This window comes from Sceloporus occidentalis, unplaced genomic scaffold (assembly GCF_023333645.1).
Source record: "Sceloporus occidentalis isolate IW3139 unplaced genomic scaffold, rSceOcc1.0.p SCAF_1, whole genome shotgun sequence".
Lineage (NCBI taxonomy): Eukaryota > Metazoa > Chordata > Lepidosauria > Squamata > Phrynosomatidae > Sceloporus > Sceloporus occidentalis.
The window spans coordinates 65001151-65026634 of NW_028316981.1; the positions used below are offsets into that span (position 1 = coordinate 65001151).

Sequence of the window (25484 nt, forward strand, 5' to 3'; positions counted from 1 at the left end):
TGCTCTTGTTTATTCCACAAATCCTCTGGGCTCAAGTCTGATCATTACGTTTGCAATAAGAATTTTGTTATCCACAGTGTTTGTTACTTTTGGATACCATAAGCTATAATAAAGGCCTACATGAGGCTGCACATGTTCAGTTGCACATCTTCTAATGTACTTCTGAAGGCTTTAAACCAGGATAGGCAAAGAGCAGCTTATGGGTCATGTGCCCCAGACCCTATGCCCCCAACATTCTGCCCTGTTTTTCTTTCAAAATGGCACATTCTGGTCTCTGACCCTGACTTGGACTCAGAAGTGGTTAAAAATCAGAAGTGACCATCTGAGGTGGTCAATGTAGTCCCTGGACCACTTTTGTTCAGAACTAATAGTCCCAAGAGATAACATAAGATTCAATAATAATAATAATAATAATATTTTCCTGCCTCTCCCAGGTAGATCGATGCAGGATTACAACCTAATATCAATATACAAGTACAATTCACAATAATAAAAACAACAATGTAGTACAATAAAATATGAAAATAGATAACAGTTAAAACAATACTATCAAAGTGAAAGAGGAGAGAAATGTGTCAATCTAGACCAAAGAGATAAAATAGGTCTTACAGTGGGCCCTCTCCATACTCGGGGATCCATTCCGGATCCCTGCATGTATGGGGGAAAATGCGTAAGCTCAAACCCCATTGGCTGCAATGGGGGAGTGCTTTTGTGTTCTGCACGGTGCACGTGCCACGGGCACGCACACCATTAATTGCCCAGCAGCTTAACCTTCCGCGTAAGGTTAAAGCCATGTATGGCGCGTCTGCATATGGTGCACGTGCACTGTATAAGAGATTAGGTGGGTAAGCTCGCTGGAAGAGATCAGTCTTAATTGCCCTCTTAAAAGCCTCCAAGGAGGTAGTGTCCAGGAGACTGTTCCAGAGTTTTGGAGCAGCTGCAGTAAAGGCTTTCTGGGAAGTGGAAGTTAATCTGGTTGTGTGTAATTCCAACAAATTCTTCCCTGATCTTCTAAGAGTATGGGGTGGATTATGTAGGGAGAGGCGTTCCCGCGAGTAATTCGGGTCCAAGCCATGTAGGGCTTTAAAGGTAATAACCAACAACTTGTATTGGACCCGGAAGCTGATCAGCAGCCAGTGAAGATCTTTTAAAATTGGAGTTATGTGGTTGAACGTTGACCAATTCTTCCTTCCCATTCTTGTAGTAAAAAAGCACGACTGGATTGGAATACAGATGCTGCATCCTTGATTGGAGAGGAATTGCAAGTAGACTTCCTTGATCATGTTCCACTCACAACACACAACTTTGTAAGCTAATCTTACTTTGTGTATGTTTGTTCAGGTAGCAGATATGAAAATTCTTCATGGGTGGACAGCTGATAGGCTTTTTATTATGTAGCTATAATCTACTAAAGGTTTTCTTAAAATACACTCATAACAAGGGATATGTAAAGCAGAATGCAAGAAGTTTTCATATCTTAGTCTTTACAGAAAATGAATAACTTTGGTACACACTTATAATACTTTCTTGGGGATAAGTCCAATTAAATTCAGTGGAATTTGTTTTAATGCACAGAATTGTATAGTTAGGGATGATGACCTTTTTACTTTTTTACTTTTTTCTTGCTGGGACAGTTGGCATTGGTTGGTCAAAAGTTAGTTAGTTTGTTTGTTTATTTATTTAGGTATTTATACCCTGCCCTTCAGTCCTAATGGCTCTCAGGGTGGCGTACAATTATTATTTTTAATCAGACAGTTCCCTGCCCTCAGGCTTACAATCTAAAAGACACGAAACAAAAGGAGATGGGAATGATGGAGGGAAAGGGGATGAGGTCCAGCGGTTCTTCTCTCCCTCTGAGGCTTGGACCAAGGCAGATGGATTGGAGGGAGGGTTAAAAGTGTTGCTTTTCCATGGGTGGTCCATGCTTTTCCACTGCTTGAAGCAGGAAGCAAAGCAATTCCCATCACATGGAGGATGAGAACTTCAGCAATGCATTCCCCCTTTCCCCAAAGAGGAGAACATGCTGTATCATCTGCACCTCCACCATGCCTCAGAAAGAGGACACGCCGGTGCTTTCCTTTCCTCCACAGTAGAAGAAAAAGCAGTGCTCCATGCCATGAGAAGAAAGAGGACACTACCACAGTGCCTCCACTATGCCAGAGGACAGCTCTACAGAGAAATAGCTCTTTCAGGAAATTGCTGGCTTTGGGTAGTGCTCTCTGACATGGCAGAGACACTGAGATACTTCAGTCATGTCTTTCTTCTTGGGATGTAGTTCCTGCCTTCTCAAAAATAATGTGATGCAGGCACATCCCTGTAGCTCCTTGTTCTTTCTGGAGCAGCAAGAAGGGATGAGCATTGAAGGCAGATCTCTGGGGGCAGGAGAACAAACAGGATGGGCCTATTAGGGCAGGGGAGCAGCAGATATGTTGGCCTTGGCACATCGCCCCTGAGCCAACCACTTTACTCAGCCTAATGGCAATACTGAACTTGCTGTTTTCTTATTTTTTCTGTTGAGTGTTATTATAATCACGCCACTTATACATAAAAAGGAACATAAAGATGTTTAAAATAATTTATAAACAAATACTATTATCACTTGCTTGTGCTTGCCCCTCTGCATCACTTGGTGATTTGTAACTGGATGTGTGAATATATTTTGTTAAGAAGAAGTGTGTAGACAGTGATATGAAAAGGATTGTTACAGAAAAGAGATTGTAATAAGATTACTTTGCAAATGCAAGTCATCACTTGTAAGCCAAACCAAAATGATAGCCACTAGGCTTCCCCTTGCCTTAAGTTGTGTGGAAGAGTTTTGAAAGAAAATTCCTCTGTCAAAGGTGTACTAGTTTGTGGTCTCCATGCCTTACATGTATGTGTCTTGTGCTTGTGCAGAACCACAGTTGAAACATTCCAGACTGAAGTAGATTTTTGATGAAGCTGTTTCTCCAGTTCTTATAGTCTAGGCCTTGGTACTGTATCCCCAGTTTTGTCACACCAACAGCAGTGAGAAGAATGTTCTATTTTCAGCTCTACACAGTAGTACTAAATACAGCATGCTCGTGTTATATGTAGACAGAATTGAGGGGAACACATGAAGGCATTGTGAGAAGTGGAACTCCTGCCAAAACTTCTATGATATCTAGATCTGTTTTTGATGTGACCTTGCATCCTACAAGGACATAAGACTGCCAGATGGATCAGCTGTATGAAACATGCTATGTGATTTCATGGAACAACCATGAACAACCATAGCCTTTTCTTCCTTCCTTCCTTCCTTCCTTCCTTCCTTCCTTCCTTCCTTCCTTCCTTCTGTGGTCAGCTGGAAGATGGTTCCCTTGGAAGTATGTCTTTGTGTTTTCCTGTAGTTCAGAGGTAGGAAGAGTGCAGCTCTGGGGCTCTATGTTGTGCCCAACACCTTTATTTATTTATTTATTTATTTATTTATTTATTTATTTATTTATTTATTTAGCAGCCCCAACTTCTCCAGAGTCTGTGGATGTCCTTTTCTCTGGCCCAAAAATAGGGATAAACTGCCTCTCCTAGAAGGCAATAAGAACAGTCATTGATCTTTTACATAGGCTCCTGGGTTCAACACAACAAAATTACGAGTTCTTAAAACCAGAAGTGAAATTCTTGTTCATTTCCACGTTTTGTTTTGAGGGTGATGCAGAAAATTGAGACTTAGGTGCACTGTGTTTGCCCAGTCCCACTGTTGTAGCTAGTAATGCTGCTTAACTAACTCCTCTAAAATGACATTGTTGTTTTATTGCTCTTCTTGGTAGTCCAGACCAATGACTATCTGGATTTCCAGTTTGCAATTGAATATAAAATAATTGTTGAAAATGTAAATTATCTGAATGGACACATCACATTTTAATAAAAGCATTGTATTTCAAAAACCCGTAACATAGATTTTAATAATAGCTAGTCACAACATTCTGTGTTCTAACTGAAGCATTTTTAACAGAGTTCTTGTTTGTAAAAGGTAAATAATTCTAATAGTAAGCTGTTAAATTAATTTTTTATTGGATATGTTGTGAATGTTGAATTTGAAGTAAACATTTAATAAACTCACTTATCTGATTTGGTTAATTCAATCTTGGATTTAACTTAAAGTTTAATTAGCAGAAGTCATGATGATAAAATTACTAAACTTATTTTCTAGGCACGGAAAACATTTCTAAAGCTTGCATACTGTGACATCTGTCAGAAATTCTTGCTAAATGGATTCCGGTGTCAAACCTGTGGTTATAAATTCCACGAACACTGCAGCACAAAAGTACCAACAATGTGTGTGGACTGGAGCAACATCCGGCAACTGCTGTAAGAGGGTTTTTTAAAAACAAATCTAAAGAAAGTAACTAGTTACATAGAAGTAATTTTTCCAGTGTGAAAGTACTATTAATCTCGTAATGTGCAAAAGCTTGAACCATGTAAAAAGAACCAGCTAAACTGCATTTGTTCCTGCTCATTTTCTATAGCAAACTCATTCTTTTGAGTGGATTTGTTAGAATTGTAAAGCACTGAGGAATCAGTTCATCAAATATTCCAGTTTCTTCAGAGGTTCTGTGCAAGACCTACAAATGCTCCATGGATTTTTGGATTGTCATTATTACTGACTCAGTGTTTTAAAATAATACAGGAACTTCAATGCATCGATGATTGAATTCACAACAGTGGTGCAGTTACATTGTAATTGTGCCTTTATGATGTTGGTTGTTGTCCCTTAAACTGATAGCTAGGCTATTGCGTTGTATGTGTTATCTGAATAGGCCCCTTGTGATACTTAGAGGTTTAATTACTATATTGGAAGTAGCTGTTGCTGTAAGTTATTGGCTGCCCCTTTCTCATCTGTATGCAATGCTTTATTCTTCTAATGACTGCTGCAGCTACAGAAGTGAGGTTTCTGGTGGGTCCTTGTCTATAGACGCTAGCTAAGGTAGTTACACAGAATTTGAAAGCACAACTAACTAGTGAACTTGTACTTCTGTTTTGCTTCTGAGAACTTGCTACCCTTGCTGGATGGCTGTATTAGTGATTAGTAATAGCATGCTTTTTTAATGCTGAATTGCATGCTGTTGGTTTCAGATTGTTCCCACACTCAAATATTGGTGATACTGGCGTGCCAGCCCTACCTTCCTTGACAACTCGGCGAATGCGGGAGTCTGTGTCTCGGATACCTGTTAAGTAAGTCATAATTTAAAAGCTTTCTTTTGACAAAATTTGTGAGAGTAATGCTACAAACCTGTAAAGGCAGCACATGGTGAATTCCTGTGCAAAACTCTTACTTGTATAATGATACCATAGGTATCAAATAAAAAAGGATTGCCCTTCTTTAAACCATGATTAGAGAAAAGATCTCAAATCCTGCTTTAAGATTTTGGTTCAGAGGGCAAGGGTAAATTGTTTTTTATAGGGTTTTCGGGCTATGTGGCCATGTTCTAGAAGAGTTTCTTCTTAACGTTTTGCCAGCATCTGTGGCTGGCATCTTCAGAGAATGCTTGCCTGGAAAAAGTTGGCTGTGTGTGTGTGTACACACACACACACACACTGTGTGAGCCTGGGAATGCAGGAGTGATTTGCATGTTTATTCTTCTGTTGCTGATGGCAGGCTGGGAGGCTAATGCAAAAGAGGATTAGTGTCTGCTAACTGGTGATCATTATCTGCTGGGAAAGCCCCTGACTCTGAGCGGTTTCCCATTTGCATTTGCCGAGTCCTCATTTTGCTATTCTTCAGGACTGGTAGCCAAATTTTGTTCACTTTAAGGGTTTCTTCTTTCTGGTTGAAATTATCCAGATGTTTGTGGATTTCAATGGCTTCCCTGTGCATCCTGACATGGTAGTGGTTGGCATGTTCCAGAATTTCAGTGTTTTCAAACAGTATTTTATGCCCAGGATGGTTTGTGGCATGTTCTGCTACTGCTGATTTTCCTGGCTGGCCCAGTCTGCAGTGTCTCTCGTGTTCCTTGATTCTTGTTTGCACACTGCGTTTGGTGGTCCCTATGTAGACTTGTCTGCAGCTGCATGGTATGCAGTAAACTCCTGCGGCTGTGAGAGGGTCTCTCTGGTCCCATTGCTATCCCATCTCTCTGTTCGTAGAATCCATTGTCCCACTGGAAATAGCTTGTAGTGAGGCTCCTCACAACCGCAGGAGTTTGGCTACCAGTCCTGAAGAATAGCAAAATGAGGACTTGGCAGATGCAAATGAGAAACCACTCAGAGTCAGGGGCTTTCCCAGCAGAAATTAGCAGACACTAATTCTCTTTTGCATTAGCCTCCCAGCCTGAGGCCTGCCATCAGCAACAGAACAATACACATGCAAATCACTCCTGCATTCCCAGGCTCACACAGTATATATATTTACCCAACTTTTTCCAGACAAGCATTCTCTGAAGATGCCAGCCACAGACACTGGCGAAACGTCAAGAAGAGACTCTTCTAGAACATGGCCACATAGCCCGAAAAACCCACAAAAAACTATGGATTCCGGCCATGAAAGCCTTCGACTTTACAAGGGTAAATTGGGTTACAGTTTCTTTTACCAGCAAGTGAGTGATGGAATCAGATGGAGTGAGGGGAGAAGGGAGTGCAGTGTCCCTGAAACTTAGACCCATTAGCAATTTCTGTTTCACCCATTCATCCATTGTGTTTCTACAGTAAGTTGAACAATTTTTGGCCAGTAGGTTTGACAAATAACAACTTTCCATCTGGTATAATTGTGAAGATGCATATAAGAACTAAATATAATGCTAAGAATTTTGAGGTGGCTTATGTAAATCTTTCCTCGACTGTGACTTGGAAGAGGATTATACAGATAAAAATGGAAAATAATTCTAGCAAGACTTAAGGATGTGGTTGGCTGATATCATAGTTTGGAGACAATGCTTCAGTCACAGTTAACTAGTTTGGATGTCCTGGAAAATTAGTGAAAGAAACAAGAAAACCTTTTCTAAAGCTAGGAGCATGTGTTGCATTGACATATGTCTTCCTGATCTGATAAACCATGATTTGTTGGACTGAGAATGTCCCGGTTTAGGCATAAATCTGTTTTATTTTATACATTTTATTTCGAGAAAAGTACCTTACAAAACTAGAGATTTTGGAGTAGCTTTTCAGATCAACAATGATAAATGGCAATTTCCTAACGTAGAAGCAGAAGTTAATAACTTGGTCTTCCCTTCTTTAGTTCTCAGCACAGATATTCTACACCTCATGCCTTCACATTCAGCCCATCAAACCCCTCTCCTGAATGCTCCCTTTCGCAGAGACAGAGATCTACATCAACCCCAAACGTCCACATAGTCAGCACTACTATGCCTGTGGATAATCGGATAATTGAGGTATTCCTACACCTATTTTGCCGATTTTGTAAAAAAGAAATGCTAATGGGATATCTGTTGGTCATTTTTGCAACTGATGATGGCTGTTTTCAGAAGTCACATTTTCAGTTTTTCCAAACTATGCTTTAGAGAAGTAGATATTTGCTGCTCTAAATATGTGCTTCCTTGTCCCCATATGTGCCTGACTTTCCCATTTGCCAAATAACAATTCTTGGTTGATGTCCAAACTGGTACATCAGTTTGTTACTGATTTGATGTTTTGGAAGATTGGAGAACAAGGTATTTGCAGCCAGTGAGTGAGAAGCATAGGGCCAAAACAAATATTGCCCCTGAAAGAGCTGGGTGGGCGCTGCGGCAACCGCACAATGCAGCCCCACTCTGGTGATTTGCCACTGCAAAAAAGAAGTGACAAATTGCCACTCCTTTTTGTGGCGGCTCTTCAACGTTCCCACGGCGCATATGAATGCCGTGCCACCGTGATGCTGGCGCACATGTGGTCAGCCATGTGGCTTCCTGATGGCATTGGGGCATGTGCCATCTCAACACCATAACCCCACACTGCTGGGAAGCCAGTGCTTACTGCCTGTCTATTTCGTCTGCTAGTGATATGCCATTCTTTTGACTGTTATCATCTGTACTAACTTGTTAGTAGCATTTCCATAGAAGTGTGGGATCTATACAGGATTCAGCCCATTTGGAACTTTTGAAATGAAACATTTTATACCATAATTGCTTATAAAAACTAACCAGGGTTGCATCTGCACTGCAGAAACAATCTAGGTTGACATGACTTTACCTACTATGGCTAAGTGCTATGGAATTCTTGGAACTGAAGTTGTTGTGGCACCAGAGCTCTCTGACAGAGAAGGCTAAATACCTCACAAAAATACAATTCTCATAATTTTGTAGCATTGAGACATGGCAGTTAAAAGTGGTGCCAACCTGGATTATTTCTCTAGTGTGGATATCACCTGAGTGAACAGAAGAGTCCTGAAACCAGTTTATAATGAGTTAATACTAGGTATGCTTCTTTTTATATTCATGATCCTGGAGGTTCAATTCTATGCACAGTATTTTTTCTTTTGATTAAATGTATATACGGTTTTTATTTTTATTTTACTGTGTTTTTGGTTTTCCATATCACTTTTCTCCCATTGCCAGTATCAAATGGAAAGGTAGTTAATGGCTGAATTGTAGAAGCAATTTTTAAAAATGGATGAAGTGATAGTTAAAATTAACTAAAATATCTGGAAGTCAAGATTTCATTTCAGAAAGAGAATTCTCAGGCTTATAGAGATAAGAGTTTTGGATGTAGTGATGGGTATGGTATGCTCCCTCACATTCCACTTTAATAGGTTTCTCTCAAATACTTTAATTTAGGATCACTGTAGATTCAGGCCTGAACTGATCTCTTTGCCATTCTGAGCTAAGGCTCCATCACTGTATCCAAAGTGTGGGAGGCCTGAAGATGCTTTCTATACCTCTGCTTCCTTTCCCCCAAACCCATGGGCTAGCCTAATAGATCTGTCAGGATGTAGGGGGACTTAGTGTTTCACAGATCCTTGTGCTTGGGATTCTGCTGTCTCAGTGTCAAGTCTGACAGCAAGGCTTTATTGCCACAGCTGATTTGTATGGCAGGCTGAAAAGGAAAGAAGCAACTCTAAGGAAGGATGGTGCTAGACCAAATCAATTAAGTGAATCCAAACTTTGTAAGAGGGCTGTGCTGATTAAAAGGCATCTAAAATATTATGCTATTGCTGAGGTTTGAAGGAGAAATGCTGCTAATTGCAGGGTCATACGCTTCATTTTACTTGAGAATACCAGTTTGTAGTCATAGATCCATCAGTTTTGATGCTATTTTTTTTAAAAAGGAGTGTAAAGGTATACTTGCACCCCTTATGGTTTTTTGACATAACTGGCTAGCTGGCTTCAGTTCACAAAATTTCTTGAAGCTGAAATGTTGAAAGAGAAGGGCTCTTTTGTCATCAGCACAGAATTCAACAAGTTGATTGTGGCTTCTTGGTTTGAAAGTTTAGGGGCAACTTGAAAGTGTGAAGAGCTGAGCAAATAAAAGAATTTCATGTACAGTATAGCTCTTGTTATTTTCCCCACACAGTTGAAGAAATTGTGAAAAATACATCAAATACATGCAAATTGGTATAATACAGGTTAAGTAGTATAGTAAATTGTCCAATACACAAAACATGGTTGTTTTGATTAGTTTTTTTTTTCCTTTTTAGCACCAGAGAAAAGATAGCCTTGTTTATATGGAGTCATTAGCTGTAGTCATTAGCCTCCTTTCTTCAACCCCAATTCTGGTTTCCTGTACAATCAGATATGATAAGTTAGCCAGGCTTTTTTCCCTTTCTCCTAAAGCATGTTAGTACATGGTTCCGGCTGGTGCAGGTTACGGGTTCAGACTTTCATATCTACAATGTTTTAAAGCAGGCCAGGAAGTGTCTCCGGAAGTTACTTGTTTGAGTTGGACAGATTTTAATTATTTTACTTATATTCCACTTTTCTCCCATTTGAGACCCAAACTGCTCACGCTGTACATTAAAACAATGCAGCTAAAACAGTCTGAAATACAAAAATTAAAAAAGCATTAAATACAATCTTTTTAAATAAAGCAGTGATTTAAAACAATTAAAATCACATTAAAATCTACTGATTGCACTACCCCAACCAGAATAAAAACTGCAGGCCTGTTTAAATAGAAAGGTCTTGGCCCTCCAGCAGAAGAATAGCTGCTTTGAGTCCATGTACTGGGAGGAAGGCGGGATATAAATAAACAAAACAACAGCAACAGGAAAGGGGCCAACCTTAGCGGAGAATTCTACCTTAGCCTTGGAGCAGCCACTGAGAAGGCTGGCTCCTGGCTCCTCATTAGACACACATGTGAAGGTGGTTGGACCAAGAGAAACAATTAAAGCTTCTTATGAGTTTGGATGTAAGGCATGGATTGAAGTGGCAGGGACACATCTAGTGGAGAGTATTCATAGCCTTATGTCAGTTGGTGAAATTACTTGTTGCCTGCAACCCATGAAAGGGGTCCTCATTAGTACCTCCACATACTTCTGAATTAACCACCTAATGCCTGAACAGCCAGAGTAGCTAAATTAAAAAAAAATAAATCAGCTGGGATGTATCCACATTGCAGAATTGTATCAGTTTGACACTATATCAGCTGCCATGGCTCAGTGCCATGGACTTCTAGGATTTCTAGTTTTGTGAGCTATTAGCCTTCTCTACCAGAGAGTTCTGGTACCACAACAAACTACAAATCCCAAGATCCCACACAGCTATTTGTGTTGGAGTGTGTGCTGTATGTACACTAAACTGGACAGGGGTAGCCATGCTTCTCTGCGCATGGAAGGCGTGGAAAATTTACTTTTCCAAGAATCCTCAGCCAGCATCGCCACTGACGTTGCAGTCCAAAAAAGTAATTATTCCAGGCTTGCTCATCAATATTTCTATCTTGAGACATTTTTTTCCTCCTGCACATGGAGAAATGACTGTGTGATTTCTCCCGGTGTGCTGGTGATGTCCTGTGTGCTCTGTAGTTCTGAGGGTGCTCATTGGCAAACACCTTTTATCCACCAAAGTTGAAGAGGATGACCCCCTAAAAAATAATTTTGTTGTTAACTGCCTCTAAGTCAATCTCAACTCATGGTGACCCTATGGATGAGACATCTCCAAGACTCTCTGTCCTCCACTGCTCTGCTTAATTCCAGCAACCCCATACCTGTGATCTCCTTAATCCATCTAGCGTGTGGATTTCCTCTCTTCCTACTTCCCTCCACCTTTCCCAGATTATTGTCTTTTTCAATGAGTCCTTCCTTCTTATGATGTGTCCGAAGTACGATAGATTCAGTTTGGTCATCTTGGCTTCCAGGGAGGTTTCTGGCTTGATCTACTCTAGGACCCATTTGGTTGTCCTTTTGGCTGTCCATGGAATCCTCAGCACTTCTCCAGCACCACATCTCAAATGAATGGATTTTCTTCCTATCTTCTTTCAGAACTGCCCAGCTCTCACATCCATACATGGTAATAGGGGATACAATGGCTGTATTTAATATAACGTTTGTGCTCAGTTGTATATCTTTGTATTTTAGAATCTATTCTAGTTCTTTCATAGCCACCCTCCCCATTCTTAATCTTCTTCTGATTTCCTGACTGCAGTTCCCATTTCTATCAATGTTTGATCCCAGGTATGGAATTCTTTTACCATTTCTATTTCTTCATTGTCTAAGTTGAACTTGTGAAGGTCCTTGGTGGTAATTATTTTTGTTTCCTTTATGTTTAACATTAAGCCTGCCTTTGCACTTTTTTCTTTGATCTTCTTTAGTAGGTGTTCCAAGTCTGTGAGGTTTTCTGCTAGTACTGTGGTGTCATCTGCATATCTTAGATTGTTGATAATCCTTCCTCCTGTTTTCACTCCTCCTTCTTCTGTGTCCAAGCCTGCTTTTCTTATAATATGTTCTGCATACAAGTTGAACAGATAGGGTGAAAGGATACAGCCTTGTCTGACCCCTTTGCCAATTGGGAACCATTCTGTTTCCCCCTATTCTATCCTGACAGTAGTCTCTTGTATTGAGTACAGATTCCTCATCAGGACTATCAGATGTGTTGGCATTTCCATGTCTTTAAGGGTATTCCATAGCCTTTCAGGATCTATGCAATTGAAGGCTTTGCTATAATCTATAAAGCACATGCTGATTTTCTTTTGGAATTCCCTGATGCGGTCCATTAGCCGCCGTATGTTTGCAGTGTGGTCCCTAGTGCCTCTTCCTTTCCTGAATCCTGCTTGAATCTCTGGAATTTCTCTCTTTATGTATGGTTGGAGTCTACGTTGCAGAATTTTGACCATGATTTTGCTTGAAAGGGAGATCAGTGCTATTGTTCCTGCAGTTGCTTGTGTCTCTCTTTTTTGTAGATGGGGATGTATATTGATCGCTTCCAATCTGTTGGCCATCTATTTTCCATATCTGTTGACATATGTTAGTTAGCATTAGAGTATCTAATCCACTCTGTCAATGTGGATTGCATCAGTTCAGTTGGAATATCATCTGTTCCTGGTGATTTGTTTTTCGCTATTTCTCTTATTGCATTTCCCACCTCACTTTTTAGAATTTGGGGATCATTTTCATATGGCTGTTCATTCCATGTGTCCTTCATTTTGTCACCTCTTTTGTATAATTCTTCTATGTATTGCATCCAATGTCTTTTTATCTTCTCCTGGTCTTGAATTATGTTATTTTTATTGTCATAGAGCATCCCAGTCCTTGTTTTGAATTTTCCTTTGATTTCCTGGATCTTATGAAATAGATCTCTTTTACTTCCCCTTTTGTTGTTTCTCTTCTATTTCTCTGCATTGGTCATTGTAGTAATTTTCTTTATCTTTCTGCACAAGCTGTTGTACTGTTGCATTCATAATTCTTAGTTTGGTCCTATCTCCCTTTTGTTTATCTTTTCTTTATTTAGTGTTTTTTCTGTCATCCATGTTTTTTTCTCTTTCTTTTGTTTATTGAAAGTGTCTGTCTGCATTCTTTTATTATGTCCCTGGCTACAGACCATAGTTCCTTTGGTTCTCGGTCTGTTATGTTTAGTAGTGTGAATCTGTTTCTTATGTTATCAGTAAATTTTGTTGAGATATTATTTAGATCATATTTTAATATAATCACTGGCTTTGTTTTCTTCTTGAGTCTTACCCTTATTTTTGATATGAGTAATTCATGATCTGTGCTGCCACAGTCGGTTCCTAGTCTAGTCTTGGCCACCAGTATAGAGTTCTACCATCTTTTACTTCCAATTATATAATCTATTTGATTTTTGTGTTACCACCTGGTGATGTCCATGTGTAGAGCCTTCTTTCTGGTTGTATGAAAAATGTGTTTCCGATGGCTTCACAAAAATCTATCAGATGTTCACCTGCTTCGTTTGCTTTGCCTAATCCAAATCTGCCTACTGTTTTTTTGTCCAATTTTATCATTCCAATCTCCAGTGCTTAGCTTTGATCATTGATCAGTGATCAATGATCCAATGATCAGTTTAATAATAACAAATCCTAACCCTTTAAGAGTTCTGAGAAGTAGAAAATTAGTCACAATGCACCAGATTCCTAAATCTCTCTGGTCAGTTGTTCCTACAGTGGTTTTATGATTTTTTTTATGATTTATTTACAGATTTTCCTAATCCAAATGAATGGATCAGGTAACCAGAATCCCCCACCCCCAAAGGCAGCAGGAAAATCAAATAAAGTGACTTACTGCTAAAATGCCACAGAAATTGTAACAGTTCCTTTTGTTATGCTAGTAAAATGTGGGCTAGACAATGCAACCATTAGTTGCATTTGTAATTGTAATTGTAAAAACCGGCTGAACCCAAAGGGTGCTCAACAATGGCTCCTCTTCATCCTGAAGAGAAGTGACCAGTGGGATGCCACAGGGTTCTGTCCTGGGCCCAGTGCTATTCAACATCTTTATCAATTACTTGGATGAAAGAATAGGGGGCATGCTTATCAAATTTGCATATGACACCAAATTAGGAGGAGTAGCTAATACCCCAGAAGAAAGGGTCAGAATTCCAAATGACCTGAATAGATGTGAAAGCTGGGCCAAAATTAACAAAATATATTTCAAAAGGGAGAAATGTAAGTACTGCACTTAGACAGAAAAAATGAAATGCACAAATATATGATGGGGAACACCTGGCTTGACAACAGTTCGTGTAAAAGGGATCTAGGAGTCCTAGTAGACTGCAAGTTGAACATGAGTCAACAGTGTAATGCAGCAGCTAAAAAGGCCAATGCGATTTTTAGGCTGTATCAATAGAAGTATAATGTCTAGATCAAGGGAAGTAATAGTGTCATTCTATTCTGCTTTGATCACGCCTCCCCTGGAATACTGTGTCCAGTTCTGGACACTACAATTCAAAAAGGATATTGACAAGCTGGAGTGTGTCCAAAGAAGGGCCACCAAAATGCTGAAGGGTCTGGAAACCATGCCCTACAAGGAGAGACTTAGGGATCTGGGTATGTTTAGTCTGGAGAAGAGATGGTTAAAAAGTGATATGATAGCCCTGTTTTAAGCATTTGGAGGGGTGTCATATTGAGGATGGAGCAAGCTTGTTTTCTGCTGCTCCAGAGACTAGGGCCCAGAGCAATCGATGCAAGTTATGCAAGTTATAGGAAAATAGATTCCACCTAAACATTAGGAGGAATGTCCTGATGGTAAATGTTGTTTGACAGTGTAACACACACACACCCCCCTTGGAGAGTGATGGAGTCTCTTGCTTTGGAGGTTTTTAAACAGAGGTTGGATGGCTATCTGTTGGGGGTACTTTGATTGTGAGTTCCTGCATGGCAGAACGAGGTTGGACTGGATGGCCCTTGTGGTCTCTTCCAATTCTATGATTTTCTGTGTTAGCATGTGTTCAGAGAAGTTCATGCGGACATGGAAATCCCTTCTGTTCACTTCCCTGCCTGTCCCTTCAAGGCAGCATAAAGCCTTGTTGCCCCATGCTCCCAGATCCCACAGCAGCCATTCTCTTGCATGGTGCAGATTTCCAGGAGAGTTCTGGTGGAGCATTGCCCATCACATTACAGGCTCACCTATGAACTCTTCTGGGCCTCCCTTCTCACCACACACTTCAATTGGCAGTCAACAAACACTGAGAATGGGAAGTGCCATGTGAATGACCTGCAGTGATTTGCTATTGGACAGAAAGCTAGGGGGAAAGCTGTCACCTTATCAGACACAGAAGAGTGCATGTACACAACATGTGCTTGCACACACACAGACACCAGAAAGGGAAGGAAAGCCTAATGCCTGTGGAAGGCTGGAAACCTACAGTCCACAATAGACATTTTATTGCAGGTATGTGGAACCCTGACCTAAAAAAAAACCCTAAAAAATTAAATTAAAAACATACACTTTTGGAGGGCGTGTCAGGATTAGAGAATACCCAGTGTGGTGAAGTGGTTAGAGCAGTGAGGGGTGGGAAGTTGGTTCTTCTTTCACTGTCACCATTCCTTGCTCCACATCACTCATCCAGTGCCTGCTCACTTCAAAATTGTTACCCGCAGAGATAAATAATTACTTGTTTTCCACAAATCTTGGCCTCTTAAGTGTTTTCAAAATCTTCTTGCTGGCTTTCACCTCAGAAAAGTGCACTCTTTATGTAATGGCCACTATTTTCTTGAATATTTTCAAATCTGTTTGGTTGGATTAACGCTACTCCATTTGTAATCAGTTGTCACCAGGTTTTTCTTATGTATAGGGGTTAGTTTTCAGAATCCTAACAGTTACCTTGAATTTCCCCCCTCATTTTGTTGCATGTCTTCCAAGTGAACTCCAGCTTATGGTGACCCTAACCTAGGATTTTCTTGGCAAGATTTAGTTAGAGGTTTGCCATTGTCTTCCTCTAAAACAGACAGTGTGATTTGTCCAAGGTTACTCAATGGATTTCCATAGCTGAGTAGAGGTTTGAACTGTTGCCCCCCAGAGTCCTAGTGCATCCCTCAAAATGCTAACACCATGTAGGTCTTTTCTTAATTAAACTTTATGGCAAAGCTTGAATACAGTCTTGGGAAGGAAGAGGAAGATTTTTTAAAAAAAACTTCTCTTGTAGAAAGTTTCATAATAGAAGCAATTTGTGCCTTCCTGGTTAAGCATTCTTGCATCAATTTTAAAACTCTCAAGTCTTTAGTAGCATTCTCATAATTAATGTGTTAATTCTTTTTCTGTCAAGTTGTTTTCTGTACTACTTTTATTTCTAGCAGCTGGAAACTATTTTTTTACTACTCCTTCTGTTCTCTTCTTATTTCTCATTGGTGTGAACTAGAATAACAGCCTGAATGCTTCTCCCAGGTCCTGGTGCAGACGGTTCTGTTTAAGGGGAAGAGTAGGTATTGTCTGGATGCCTTTGCTTTCTTCAGTTAATAGGATTGCTAAAACAGTTGGCCAGATTTAGTGTGAGTTAACATAAACTATACCTTAACAATTTCATTTAGAAATAGCAATATGGCATGTATGCTTGAACTTAATATTAAAACCAGAGTTGGTAATATCAAGTAGAATATCAGTCTCAAATTAGATTAGATCATTGGTACAGAATAAAATCTATACATTCTAGACTAAACATTTTTCATTGTTACCCTAATGAATCAGGTATGCTGGTTAAATATTTAATTATACAAAAACGAGAGAAATGTCACCACACAGACTGCTTGGATTGGAGAATTACAGTGTATTCCTGCCAAGAAGATAGGGAGAAATCCAGACGATCATTGAAGTTTTATGTAAAGCAAGGTTACAGTAAATGAAACTTGTGATCATAGAAGAGATCCTCAAAGGAATGCCACAGAGCCCTAACTCACTGAAGTAACTACATATTCAGGTTAAATTGGAAAAGCCTAGAAATGCAGTTAAGAACCATCCCTCTGGGCTGTGCATCAGGGTGGGCACAGTGCTGCATGCACTCTGCATGTGGCTCCCAGGGGTTAATTTTTTCCACTTTGCAAAACAAATGAACAAAAGATCTCTTTTGAACATCAAATGGCCTGGGGAAGTGGGGAGAGAGTTGATGAAAATGCCACCACACCTCCTTTGAGCATGGATTTTGTTTATTGGAGAGTGGCAAGATGTATGGTCCTCAAAGGTCTCCTGCAGACTCATGAGGCTCCCTACTCTCTGACAATTGCCCAATGCCTATCCTTGATCTGTACAGTAGGAATTTGCCTTATTAAAGAAGAGCAACCTGTGTGCTATAGAAGCAGCAAAGGTGTGAAACTGTTGCTGTAATATTAATGGGGGAATCCAAACAGTCATGATGAACCTCCTATCTGCACCAATGATTTCCTAGGTTCTTTCTTTTCCATGTGCACCTCAGAAACCTAATTCTGAAAGTCACATTCCTCTAGAAACAGGATTTGATATTGACAAGGACAGGCAAGCCAAATACAAAGTCACCACAACCTTCCTTTTAGTAGGTGGAAATGTTTTTAATTGGCATACAGACTTCTTGAGACTCCTTAAACTGTTTTCACAGTTGCCCTTCTTCAAATGATTGTCCTTAGAACAAAGATTCTATGTTAGGTCCTTATGCAGTCTTCCATCCTGACACATATTGTCTGTAGTCTGATAAGTCTAAACCCTCTTCTGTTTTATTGATCATGCTTATATTCCCCCCTTCCTTCAAAGATTTCTGAGTTGTGTCCAGGCAGCCCCCAGGTCTAGGCCTCCTAAGCTTCAAGAGAAGAACAGCATCATTTGCCTTTCACGTTGTTCTCTGGTTCTTGTTTTGGTCTTGGGTTTTACTTTATGAAGTATGTGGGCATGTGGCTTTCTGTCAGTTACCCAAACTGTGCTTTGAATGGTATTAGACAGATGGGGAACCATATCAGTGTGTTTTCTGTCAGTGCTGTGCATGTTTACATAAAGTAGCATGTGTGGCATGAAGTGAGAGAAGGAGAAACCAGCTCAGCTTGCAGCAGCAGTTCAATGCAAGCAATGTGGATTTCTATTCATTTGAAACTTGCTACAGATCCAAATTCTTAATCTGCCCAATAGAAAATGCATTTGCTATAAGTAGGATAAATAAGATACATGTTATTAATAGTTGCTTTTACAACAGATATCATCACAGTTGTGGTAATGTCAGCTTTTTATGGACCTTTTGTGGTCTTTTAAAAATTTCAAGAACTAATTGGACCTTAAGTTGAAAATTTAGCTGAGCACACTGTAAGTCTTCAAACAAACACTGGGATTATGTGTATTTAAATTAGTTAACAGGCATACCCCAAAATGTTTCACTACGTAGAATCAAAAGCTGCTGAGTCAGTTTCTCATTAGAGAAATTTGCTGGTCCATCTCTTTGCCATAGAAAGTTTGCTAAAGTACTGATGATCTTTTTGTTTGTTTCAGGATGCCATACGGAGTCATAGCGAATCTGGTGAGTGTTGTGCTAAAATAATTAGATACTTTAGAGGCACATTATAAAGATGTCTGCATAAAATGTTGTGTTTATATCAGAATTAGGATGTTGACTTAGTATTTTACATAGCACGATCTGCATACAGGTTTCATGTCATTCACTACATATACCATATATACTTTACTATCAGTCTATTTCATGTAGGGCAGGTTTTTGGGCCAGACTTACGGATTTTGATGAATGAAGGTAAAACTTAGTGTCATGTAACAAAGAATGAAAGGGATGAAGCAAAGAAAGACAGTGCCAAAGAATTTACATAATTCCAGCAGGTATAAATGTCTGTGCTCACCCTAAAGGCTGGATGGTTGAGAAGGAAATTACTGCCACCATTTTTCTGCCAGAAGGCAAAGCCAAAAGCAGTTCCATAGCAGAGAGAGTGGAGTGGGTAAGCACTTCTTTTAGGTTCTCCCTGGATGGCTGTGCTCTCGCTTTTTGCCATTCTACTCAGAGAAAATTCTTTCTTTCTTTCTTTCTTTCTTTCTTTCTTTCTTTTTTGATCAGAGTTAAAGTACAGTACTCTAAAATTTCTAGACATAGACATGAGTATCCACTTGTCCAAGAGTTCTCTAATATTAGTAAGCATCTATTTCCCTTTTTCTTTAATTTCACAAAGCATCACCAACAGCTGTATGTGGTAGCCCCAACAATACAAGTCCAACTGGATGGTCTCAGTCTAAAACACCAGTTCCAGCCCAAAGAGAGCGCCTTTTGGGATCTAATACACAAGAAAAAAAAATCGTGAGTATGAAAATATTTATTATGAATTAACACTTGAGAGAGGCTACAATGTAAGCTTTGAACAACAACACTTGCAACTGGATATGTGACAGATTTGCATACTGTTCACAGAGAGGTTTCTGTTCCCTTACACTCTGTATATTATATTCCTACCATATATTATATTCCTGCTTCATCTTAAAATACAATTAAACGATGTAAGAGTTTAAAAAAAAATACATAAAAATAAAATAATTTTTTTATATATATATATCAATCAATCAAACTATAGACCGTGACTAAAGTGCCGTCGGAGATCTTAGAGTTCTTCTGATGGCTGGAGAAACTATTCGGGAAAGGCCTGTCGGAAGAGATCTGTCTTTATAGCTTTTTTGAAGCTGTTTAGGGTGGTAAGTTGACGGATCTCATCCGGCAGGCCATTCCACAATCTGGGTGCGACAGCTGAGTAAGTCCTTTGGGAGGTCGTGGACAGCCTTGTTTTATAAGACTGTAGCAAATTCCTCCCTGAGGATCTAAGTGTGTGGGGAGGATTATATGGATAGGTTGGACCCAAGCCATTTAGGGCTTTAAAGGTGATAACCAACACCTTGTACTGGGCCCGGAAACTAATGGGAAGCCAGTGAAGTGATTTTAAGATCGGTGTTATATGGTCTCTTTTGGATGTACCAGAGACCAGTCTGGCTGCCATGTTTTGAACTAATTGAAGTTTCCGGACCAAGCACGAGGGTAGCCCCATGTAGAGTGCATTACAGAAATCAAGGCGTGAGGTTACCAGTGCATGTACTACGGTCTCAAGGTCCCTGACTTCCAGGAAAGGATGAGCCAAAGCTGATAACAGGCACTCCTGACCGTCGCATTCACCTGGTTTGTCATGTGAAGCGATGGATCTAGGAGCACCCCCCAGACTGTGAACACAGTCCTTTGAGGGGAGTGTGACCCCTTCCAGGACTGGAGGTTGTATCCCGATACCTGGGTTCGGAGCTGATACCATAAGTACCTCCGTTTTGTCTGGATTCAGCTTCAATTTGTTTTCCCTCATCCAGTCCATTACTGCCTTAAGACAGTCATTGAGAGGAGAGATGTCATTTGAATTCAAAGCCGATGACTGAGACATGGAGAAATATATCTGGGTGTCATCAGTGTACTGATAACACCCTGCCCCATGCCTCTGGATAATCTCTCCCAGAGGCTTCATGTATATGTTAAAAAGCATCGGTGACAGGATGGCGCCTTGTGGGACGCCACAGTTAGGCTCTTTCCTTGCAGAGCAACTGTCCCTGAGCATCACCCTCTGGAATCTCCCTGAGAGGAAGGAACGGAACCACTGCAATGCAGTGCCTCCAATCCCTAGCCCTCCCAGGCGACTCAAGAGGATGTCATGGTCTATTGTGTCAAAAGCTGCAGAGAGGTCCAGTAACACCAACAGGGCCACACTACCCCTGTCGATGCCCAGGCAAAGATCATCAGCCAGAGCAACCAGGGCAGTCTCAACTCCAAATCCCGTCCTAAAACCAGTTTGAAATGGATCTAGATAATCAGTTTCATCCAAGACAGCTTGGAATTGAAGAACAACCACTTTCTCGATCACCTTGCTCAGAAATGGCATTAAAGATACTGGCCTGTAGTTCTTCATATCCAGGGGGTCAAGGGAAGGTTTTTTCAGGAGTGGCCTAACCACCGCTTCCTTCACACAGGATGGAACATGACCCTCCCTAATGGATGCATTGATGATGTCCCTTAAGAACACCCTCAAGGTGTCTCCCCCCCGGATGGCCAGCCACGAAGGGCAAGGGTCGAGAGGGCAAGTGGTTTTCCTCACTTTACCAAGGAGCTTGCCCATGTCACCAGTACTTACAGATTGAAATTGATCCAGTATAACCACATCAGCAGAGTTGCTGGACACCTCATCAGTTGATTCGACAGCATCCAAGTGGGCTCTTATCAGAGAGATTTTATCTGCAAAGTAGTTGTTAAATGCATCGCAGCAGGCCGTTGTCGGGTTAAATAAAGGGTTCCGCACATGTGGAACCTGTGTCAGTTCCCTCACCATCCTAAATAGCTCTGCTGGATGAGACTCTGCAGACACAATACATGCAGAGGAGAAGGCTCTCTGCGCTGCACGTATTGCCTCTCTATAGGAACGAAGGAAATTCCTAGGATGAGTTCTGTCAGATAAGAGTCGAATTTTTCTCCAGACGCGCTCTAGTCGTTGTCCAACCTGCTTCATCTTTCTAAGTTCTTCTGTTTGAAGCGGGCTGGCAAGGACGCTTGGGAGCAATCGTGTCGATAGCCTTGGTAAGATCGTTATTCTAGGTATTAACCAAAGCTTCGACAGAATCATTGGCATTACCAACCAATGAACCCTCCAAGACTTCTGGAATCCATTTGGTTCCATTAGCCTTCAAGGGCGGACCATTCTAATGGGTCCTCAACCCCCGATGGGATGGACAGTAGCTCTGAGTTCAGCCTTGATCAGGAAATTATCCGTCCATGACAATGGGGAGGTTTTCGTTACCTCCATCCACGAATATTCCTTTTCCGTACTAAAGACTGCATCGAGTGTATTAACCGCACAATGAGTGGCCTGCTGACCAATTGGAATAGGCCCATGTATGTCATGGATTCCATGAACTCCCGAGCCACACCTGTAAGATTTAATAGATTGGTCTCGAGTGGGATGTTGAAGTCACCCAGAATTAGAAGTCTGGGCGACTCCAACAGCAACTCTGAGACCAGCTGTGTCAGCTGTGTCAGTGACTGAGTACCCGGCTGGGAGGGCCTGTGCCCAAGTTATTGCACTGTCCTCTCCCAGCCAGGTCTCAGTAAAGCAAGCCAAATTGGCCTCTTCTTCTAGGAGAAGGTCATAGATGATATGAGTCTTATTTTTGACTGACCTGGCCATAAGAGCAAGACAAGGTTTTGTGGCATGGTTGGTAAGCTCTCCAATCCATTTTGGGGAACAGAGTGAACTGAAGGCAGGATCGCTTTAGGGAGTCTGTTAGACAACGGGGTGGATGGTATACTAACAGAATCCCCAAACTATCCTTGGTCTTCAGGCTTAGGTACATACACTCGAAGTGGACCATTTTCTGGACAGATATCCTGATCAAGGTAAGGTTGTTTTTGTGAACCAGAACCACTCCACCCCCTCGCCCACTTTCCCTTACCTGCTCAATGACTGAGTACCCGGCTGGGAGGGCCTGTGCCCAAGTTATTGCACTGTCCTCTCCCAGCCAGGTCTCAGTAAAGCAAGCCAAGTTGGCCTCTTCTTCTAGGAGAAGATCATAGATGATATGAGTCTTATTTTTGACTGACCTGGCCATAAGAGCAAGACAAGGTTTTGTGGCATGGTTGGTAAGCTCTCCAATCCATTTTGGGGAACAGAGTGAACTGAAGGCAGGATAGCTTTCAAATATCTATCCTGCCTTCATTTGTAACAAACTTTTGCTCTGTTACTGCCGTACCTTCCTTTCCCCTGCACAACTTCAATCCTCGCTCCCAGCTCATGTCCGGCTAAAATACTCATCCCTTAATCTAAGAATCATTCAGATCTCACACAAAGTTCTTAGACTATCGTCATAGTATAGTTTGTGCTCCAGGCCACGTCCCCTCACTCAGCTGCTGCCTGTTGCTTGCTCTTGTCCTGGTGCAAGGAGGGAGAGGAGGGCCCCAGGAACACTTCTGCCAGGCTAACACAGCTGATGGAGTTGCTGGAGGAGGCAGGGCAGATGTTTTAAAGGCTCTAGAGCCCAAGGAATGCTTCTGCCAAGCTGCCTCAGCTGATGGAGTTGCTGGAGGAGGCAGGGCAGATGTTTTAAAGGCCCCAGAGCCCCAGGAACGCTTCTGCCAGGCTGCCTCAGCTGATGAGTTACTGGAGGAGGAAGGGCAGATGTTTTAAAGGCTACGATGGTTCTTCTCTCCCTCAGAGCCCACAGCAGTAACAGTTGAAATGGAGGGAGGGTGGCTCACCAGCTGCTGGGACTGGCAACGATGGTTCTTCTCTCCCTCAGAGCCCACAGCAGTGGCAGTTGGGATGGAGGGAGGGTGCCTCACCAGCTGCTGGGACTGGCAACAGGTGGGGTTGATAGAAAAACAGCTAAATGAAATAGATTTTAGATGCTTACATTACATGGATATAGCTGGATAAGCACTTTCTTGCATTATAATGGAGATAAAAATATAATCAAAATGGAAATAAGAAGGGGACATAATGATCATGATGAAGAAAAATATTGGGTACCCAAATTATGGTATACACTATTGTCCAGCTGTACAACAGACTTTTCAATACTGAAGTGGTGTTTCAAGCCCTTTTTACTCAACTTTTTTAAAGTCCTCAACCAAGGCAGCTCTTTCATTCCATGGCCCAGTGGTTCATGAGAGCAGCTCCCTCCATCTGCCATTGCTCTGGCCTCTGAGAGAAGGGAGAAGAATTAAGCAGATATCCATTATGCCTTGACCTAGTGGCTGGTGAGAGCTCCTTCCTCCATGTTCCAATTGCCTCTGTTTTGTCCCCTGAGGGAGAGAAGGACAGCCAGGCACAGCTTGGTTGTGCCTTGGCCCAGCTAGGAAGAAAGAACTGTCAAATTAATGACTTGTTAACTTCTCTGGGTACCTTGGTGTGAAGGCTGGGGTATAGATAAGGCAAACAAATGAACAAACAAACAATATATTAAGAGTTGAGAGTTTTCAAACCAGACAACTCAAGATAAAGGCAAGCTTTAATCTGAACCTGTAGAACTCAATTTCTGCCTAAACTGTTTGTATTGTAAACACCTACTTGCTTTTCAGAGATCGCGTGGGCAGAGAGATTCAAGTTATTATTGGGAAATAGAAGCAAGTGAAGTTATGCTTTCTACCAGGGTAGGATCAGGTTCTTTTGGAACAGTTTACAAGGGCAAGTGGCATGGTAAGTACTGGGCATTTCTGCCATAATTGTTCCAAAACATTAGTATGCATTTGCATAACACAGTGGCAGAATTTGAGCTCATGCATTTTGTTTTGTATCCCAGAAACAAAAATGATTTTCCAAGGAATTGTTCACTGTTATTCTCCAAATCAGTTGTTTTGGTATTGAGTGCTGAATTGTTTCACAAGAGTCTTTACGTTCTTCACTGTTGTTGGTGGCCAACCCAAGGATTGTATTAGTCATCGGTTGCCACATTATAGTTGTATTTCTTTCCAGCCTTGATGCTTTGGAGTGCCAAAGGCTGGTCGTTATGCTTGCCCAAGGTGCTGCCACATTAACAGAACTGAAAGATAGAATCATTCACACCTGTTTGCATTATCGTTTTCACATCAAATTAGAATTAAAAATCTTTTGAATTATTCTAATAACAGGAAAGTGCCTGTCCTCTACTGGTATTTGAGCCTTTGAAGGCTTGGGAATATTTCCAGGAACACAGTGCTTGAAGCAGTGGCTAGAATCCAAAGAACTACTTAGCTGCACCCCCCCACACACACTTTTTTTTTACCTTCATTCTCTTTGGGAAGTTTTACTTTTTCCCTTTCAAAAGACCCTTGGGCAGCAGCACAAACTATTCTGTATTTTCTTGGAGTTTTAGCAGAGCTTTGTATTTTCTTAAAGTTTTGCTGTATGATGTGAAGTAGAGCTTGTTGTTCATTTAACAGCAAAGTGATTCTTTGAATCCTATCCTGTAAGAAGATGTGTGTGTGTGCATCTCTAGCACTTGATATTCAGACAGTGACTGAGCTAAATATGTTCTGGTGCTTTGCAGATGAAGCTGAATTCCCACTGAAGCTAACAGAACTGAAACATTGTTCAGGGGTAAAAATGTATCTTTTAGGTATTGTTTTTCTGAAAATGCCCAAGGCATGAAGGAGAACAGCACTGACCCAGTGGGGTTGAGTATCTGACAGATATATCCTGTAATTCTACCATACATTTTACAAGGGGCTCTACAGTTATATTACTTTGGGGAGAGGTGAATATGGACCAATGAGATTTGCCATCATTCTAACACTACTACACATCACAAGTTAAAAAGGCTTTAACTGGTTTTCACTTTGAGCAGCCCCCTAGCCTACTAAGCAGCCTTACCTAAACTTCAGAAAGATAATAGTTTTCTTGCCTTGGGATATTATGTCTACCTTTTTCATAAATTTGCTCCAAAGACTAAAGCGGAGAGAAAGGAAAAGCAAATCCCTTCTCTCCAGTTATCTGTCCAAAAAAGTGACTAAACCTATCATTTTGAAACATTGCAGATTTTTTAAAATTTAGGGCAATCTCTGCACTGCTGGTAATTTTCAGAGCAGTAACTCCACCAGAAATGTATAGGAATAAATCACCTTACACACACAGTCTAGATTTATTCTGCATGTTATACATATTACTGAGTCTGGTGCTTCACTCAACATCATTTGTCTACAAATATCAGTGTGAGAATG

At 41.0% G+C, this 25484-nt stretch overlaps 1 protein-coding gene across 13 annotated transcripts in view; it reads left to right on the plus strand.

Moving 5' to 3' along the window:
* The window catches only part of LOC149321504 (RAF proto-oncogene serine/threonine-protein kinase), a 142073-nt gene that overhangs the window by 106345 nt on the left and 10244 nt on the right, over positions 1-25484 (plus strand). For 11 of the 13 annotated variants that reach the window (XR_016281106.1, XM_089523294.1, XM_089523303.1 and 8 more), the window contains 8 exons: positions 1205-1307; positions 4169-4326; positions 5092-5190; positions 7190-7343; positions 16188-16247; positions 18269-18296; positions 18952-19076; positions 23868-23985. Coding sequence is in view for 12 of the 13 variants with exons in the window: in XM_089523294.1 (XP_089379420.1) it covers positions 1205-1307; positions 4169-4326; positions 5092-5190; positions 7190-7343; positions 16188-16247; positions 18269-18296; positions 18952-19076; positions 23868-23985 (845 nt within the window). In the remaining variant the exon portion in view is untranslated. The remainder of the gene's footprint in view (positions 1-1204; positions 1308-4168; positions 4327-5091; positions 5191-7189; positions 7344-16187; positions 16248-18268; positions 18297-18951; positions 19077-23867; positions 23986-25484) is intronic. The other 2 variants (XM_089523344.1, XM_089523350.1) reach the window with 1 other exon arrangement.